The 6,000-nt window shown below is 32.0% G+C and overlaps 1 protein-coding gene across 4 annotated transcripts in view; it reads left to right on the forward strand.

Annotated features, from left to right (window-relative positions):
- C1GALT1 (core 1 synthase, glycoprotein-N-acetylgalactosamine 3-beta-galactosyltransferase 1) overlaps positions 1 to 5,121 on the forward strand; it is a 41,448-nt gene extending 36,327 nt beyond the window's left edge. For all 4 annotated transcript variants that reach the window (XM_047094933.1, XM_047094937.1, XM_047094935.1 and 1 more), the window contains exon 4: positions 218 to 5,121. In XM_047094933.1, coding sequence (XP_046950889.1) covers positions 218 to 409 — 192 coding nt within the window. In that variant the 3' untranslated portion in view covers positions 410 to 5,121. The remainder of the gene's footprint in view (positions 1 to 217) is intronic.
- The last annotated feature ends 879 nt before the right edge of the window (positions 5,122 to 6,000 follow it).

The raw sequence follows: 6,000 nt of genomic DNA on the forward strand, positions 1-6,000 counted from the left end.
TTAGATATATTTTAGCAGTTTTCATGTTTAGTTTTAAATCATTAAGAACTCTAAAAATTCTTGGTTTCTTCTACAGGTCTAATAAATTGGATGTCTCTGCTTTACCTTGCTAGCTTTAATGCTTGGATTCTGTTAATATTTCCTCAATGAATATGTTAATATTGTATATTAACTGTGTACTGTTTAGTAATAATGCCTGTTTCCATTACTTTTTTAGGGTCCTGGTTGCTGTTCTGATCTTGCAGTTTCTTTTCACTATGTTGATCCTACAACTATGTATGAGTTAGAATACCTCGTTTATCATCTTCGTCCGTATGGTTATTTATATAGATATCAACCTGCCTTACCTGAGAATATACTAAAAGAAAGAAGTCGAGCATACAAAAATGAAGATCCAAAAGTAAAATGAGAACTCTTGAAAGAAAAACATAAATGAAGAGGTAAACTGTCTAGCATTGCACTGAAGAACTTCTGCATATCTGATACAGAACACTGGAGTCCCAGTGAGGAATTCTTTTGAAGTGAACATTCCATATTAGAAATCTTTCATACAAATGACTGTAAACTGAAGCTTTAAGTGAGCTGTGAAATCTGTTAAAATGTGTTTTGATACAGTAATATATATATATGAAAAAACTTGTGTTTTTAAAATGGTGGCCAGGCAGAAGGACTAGAAACAAGATTTTTGTTGTCTGTTCTCGACCACATGTATTATTTTCACTGAGAAACTAGAACGTTTAAATTTTCTAAAACTATACTGCACATATTAGTAAAACACACATGATGCTAAAGGTCTGCCTTAAAGAAAAGTTTAGAAGGAAATATTGTTGCTTAATGTTATTTATAAACTCAAGACATGAGTTTATATTTGCAGCATGATATAAATGAACCAACCCCCCCCAACACACATACACACACACACACACACACACACACACACACACACACACACATACATGCAGTTTTTGTCTAATGAAAAATTTCCTGTGATTATAATTGGCAGTATTTCTTCCAGACGAGGTAAAGTAAGAATGGCACTTGTCCTAAAGTGCATTAATAAAACCACATTTTGAAATTATATGGGCCTTGACTGTATTATATACTTGGTTCTAATTAGTAGTTTATGTTTTACTGAGTCCCTGTTGTCTCTTTTCTAAATATGTTTATTCTTAAATACAATTTTAATTATTAATATTTATTTACTCAAAGCATTAATAGCATTCTATAAATATGCATTTTAAAATATTTTGTTCCCAAATTTACCCATTGTTAATCATGGGTAACTAATAAATAGTAAATTTAATGCTATTTGAGAATGCTTTTCTTAGATCAGTGCCACTCTCAGGAATTACTAAGTGACATTTTTAATTGATTATTTAAAACTCATTCCAGCTACGTAATTATAGTTCCTTTCGTTATCATCCTGTTGAGAGATGAAAATTTGTTTGTGCCTTTCATAACTTGTTTAAAGCAGAGTTTAGACATTCATTTTTAGGCTCTGAGGTGGCTTTTGGTTACATGGGCAAAATAATTTGAATGTAATATTTTGACCAGAGTTAATTAAAAACATTAGAAAAACAGAGTGCTTAAACAAACTGAAATATGTCAGATACTAAAAGACCAAATACTTAATTCATGAATAACAGCCTGAATTTTGATGCAGACTTAATATTTTGGGATTTTTTTTTAATTTATTTTTTTTGCCAATGGATAATTCTAACAGCAGAATACACATTTAATACTGTCTTCAAAAATACATTCATAAATTTTCATTCTAACTTTAGTGACTATTTAAAGAATTTCTGGAAGGAAAGAAAAGTATATCATAACAGAATATTTTGCAGACTATAAGATTATCTTAAATGTTGCAAATTTCACATGGCTGCCATGCCATTGACTCTGCTGCTTAGCTAAAGAGTTTATATTTATTGTGCCAAAACATGTCAAAATCATCTCTTTGGATGGTATTTGAGAGGATGTTCATCTTAGTAGCAATTAGTGGTTATTATGGATTACTCTGTCCACAGAGTGAAAATTCACACCAGTTTTTACTTTAAATTGTTTTTTGTGGTTTTCACAGCAATATCATCTGCCAAAATTTCAAGTCATTCATTCTGTTGTCTAAACAACTCTTCACGTTGGTATGGATATGAATTTATTTGCAGTCCATATATGTTACTTTCTAAAAACCTTAACATTTACTCATGGGAAATTAACATTGTGATGAATCCTGGGGTCTAGTCAGACCTCCTGGGTTTAAATTCCTGCTCTATCACTTCCTAGTTTTGTAACATTAAACAATTTACTTCATTTCTCTGTGCCTCAATTTCCTCATCCATAAATTAGGGACAGTAGTACTACCTACCTCACAGGATTTTTATGAGGATTAAATGAGTGAATATATGTACAACTTTTAGAACGCTTGTCTGGCCCAGACTATGGAGCAATAAGTATAAGGTTTTATTATTATTCTGTTACCTTAGAGTGTAAATATTTGTTCTAAATGAATGAAAAATCTGCTTTAATCAAATATATTGAAATATTTCATACATTTCTTGTAACAAGTAATAGCTAGTTTTATCTAATGCCTATTGTATGCCATATAGTATGCTTAGATATTCTGTGTATATTAGTGTTAATCTTCACAAATTGATTGTTCTTCCTGTATTATAGATGAGAAAACTGAGGCTCAGAAAATTAAAGTAACTTTTCCACTGTCACTAAGCTAGCAAGTAACAGAGCTAGGACTTATGCTCAAAGCCTGTGTGTTCATCATGCCATATCAGCCTTGAGGTTAGTCATTTAACATTATTTCCATTTTTACTTATTAACATGAGTGATCTGATACATCAGCCAGTAATAGTCAGATTAACCAGCCCAGTTGTCAGAGTGGCTTTCAAATTGTGGTCTTACACTCTTCTTGCCTGGGAGCTTGTTAAAATGCAGATTTCCAAACCCCAATCCCAGAAATTCTGATTCTAGCATGGGGCCCATTAATATGCATTATTGCCATATTCTCTTGGTCACTGGTTCTCAAAGTGTTGGCCCTAGGTAGCAGTATTTGCGTCATCTGGGAACTTGGAAATTCAGCCCCTTTGGGCCCACCCCAGACCTAAATCAGAAACTCCAGAGGTGGAGGCTAGCAGCCTCCAAATGTAGGGTGTAAAGCCCTCCAAATGAGTTTTATTCATGCTAGTTTGGGAACCAAGACCTCGATAATTCTGATGCAAATAATGATTGGAATGTGCTGTAGATTTATTGCCCCAGAAGTAGGGTATCTTTCAAAGATTTAGATAAAGCATGTTTTAAATTGGTGTGGTCCCAGATCACACCATATAAAACGTAAGAGACTTTAAAGATAATTTCAAGGGTCCTTGGATCATTCATTTTGACAAAATTCTTTAGCTTCTTCAGACTGACCAATATCAGGGCCCACAAGAAAATATGTAATTCTCCAAGTTTAGTAATTTCACAATGGGGGCAGGAAGAGTTTAATAAGTACTAGTAAATACATACTAGTTCATTAAATAAGCATATCTAAGTGAGTGTCCTCACTTGTTAGTAAAAATTTTTTTCCAATTGTTAGTAAAAGCTTTTAAATGGAAGTAGCAAAATGCTATTTTATAATATGCAGAATGTTTTTTCTGCTAATTCATACTATCAAAATTTCATCACTTTTAAGAATCCATTTGACTGTCCTATATGACCTAATACAGCAAAAATTCTCCCAAGTATTTGACAGAGCACATAAAACCAGATTTCATAATGATGACTTACTATCTTTTAAATTAAGATCATTTGGATAAATGGTTGTAGTGTGGTCTCAAAACATAAGGCTTTTGCTATCTTTATGTTTTCCAACAACAGTATACTTATATTTTCAAGTGGAAAGTTCATAGATGATACAAAGCAGATTTGTTTTCAAATATTTTAAATTTCAGAAAGAGGAATTTTTGTTACTGTAAGAAAATTCAAAATAAATGGCCAGTTTTTAGTATTTTTTGAAATACAGTAATTGCATTTGAGCATTAAATTTGTTAACTGGTTATTTTCATAATTGTCTCTTGAGATTAATTTTTCACTTCCGGGAACCTATCAAACTATTTATATTACCAGATTGAGGCTTGAAAAACAAAATGCTTCACTTTATTGATTAGATCAAGTCTATCCTTTTATTCTTCCTTTAAATTTTTAGCTCATTATACTGTTCTGTCTTTGACAATTTCTTCTTTGTATTTGTTGCTCTTTATTTCCTTTATAACTAATTTCCATTTTCTAACTACTCTTAATGCTGCCTTTGCAAGGTTAATTTGGCTGTAATTAGTGATTAGAATTTGTATCACTTATTAATAACTTTATACCTGTTAACTTCAGATTTCCCTATGAGATTGGAAGTTAAAAAAATCCAAGAATAATGCCTACTGGCTCTCAGGATATTTGCCCTACTTAAAGTCTACAGTTCGACATTCTAGATACACAATTATTAAATAAAGTTATGTGGATTCCATTCCCTCTACTCCCTTTTCTCAAAAACAAACCAAAAAACTCTGATTTATTGTAGGCCTGACAGAAACATTCTTAAGAAATCTGGGGGACAACCTGTGGTTTATTTTATGCTAAATGTAACCTCTTGATTTAAAAATATGACTTATGTTTATACATTGGAGTTGAAATAGCAATTTTAACACAGATTAGAGTAAGAAATTTTACAAATTGTCTCTAGAAAAACCAGTTCTAAAACTAGTTTCAGAGGTAAATAGTGCTCTATTTCACCTCCATTTACCTCTGTAGTTTTTAGTTTTTATCAATTCATTTTAAATAACTTTGCAGGGCCCTACAAATTAATAATCCATATAAAGTATATGTTAGAGGGAAACTAATCTAACTGCTAAGCAGTGTGTTATATTACACAGTGAATATTTGTGTTTTGGAATTTAAAAATTATGTAAGGTGATAGTGTCATGAATGGCTTAAAAACGTGTGGTGACTTGCTTATTTTAAGTGATCCACTAACAAGTCAGAAAAATGTATTTTTAAATATGTTTTTTAAAGTGCCTTTTGAACATTTTTAAACAATGGATTTAAACAACCACATAAAATAAATTACCATGTTTAAAGCTGTTTTATCTGATTATTTTTAACTGATATAAGAGTTGTGGGAGAGACTAAGGGGTAGTTTTGGGGTTATTTTACCAAAAATATGAATTCGTTTATTTTTTTTGAATAATTTATTTTTTAATTTACATTCAAGTTAGCATATAGTACAACAATGATTTCAGGAGTAGATTCCTTAATGCCCCTTACCCATTTAGCCCATCCCCCCTCCCACAACCCCTCCAGCAACCCTCTGTTCTGCATATTTAAGAGTCTCTTATGTTTTGTCCCCCTCCCTGTTTTTATATTATTTTTGCTTCCCTTCCCTTATGTTCATCTGTTTTGTATCCTAAAGTCCTCATAAGACTGAAGTCATGATTTTTATCTTTCTCTGACTAATTTCGCTTAGCATAATAACCCTCCAGTTGCATCCACATACTTGCATATGGCAAGATTTCATTCTTTTTGATTGCCGAGTTATACTCCATTGTATATATATGCTAAATCTTCTTTATCCATTCATCCATCGATGAACATTTGGGCTCTTTCCATACTTTGGCTATTGTAGATAGTGCTGCTATAAACATTGGGGTGCATGTGCCCCTTCAAAACAGCACACCTGTATCCCTTGGATAAATACCTAGTAGTGCAATTGCTGGGTTGTAGGGTAGTTCTATTTTTCATTTTTTGAGGAACTTCCATACTCTTTCCCAGAGTGGCTGCACCAGTTTGCATTCCCACAAAAATACTAATTTAAATTATTTTTCCATCAAAATTCTTTAATTTGCATAGGCTTATGTAATTTTTACTGCAGTATATATTTGTCTTTAAAGCAACAAAATACTCCACCTCTGATTTTGAATAATAACCTTAAAAAAAGTAGAGGGGTACCTGGGTGGCTCAGTT

The sequence above is a fragment of the Lynx rufus genome, unplaced genomic scaffold (genome assembly GCF_022079265.1).
Source record: "Lynx rufus isolate CCGP_SWC_20201006 ecotype Redwood Valley unplaced genomic scaffold, mLynRuf1.p SCAF_4, whole genome shotgun sequence".
NCBI classification, from domain to species: domain Eukaryota; kingdom Metazoa; phylum Chordata; class Mammalia; order Carnivora; family Felidae; genus Lynx; species Lynx rufus.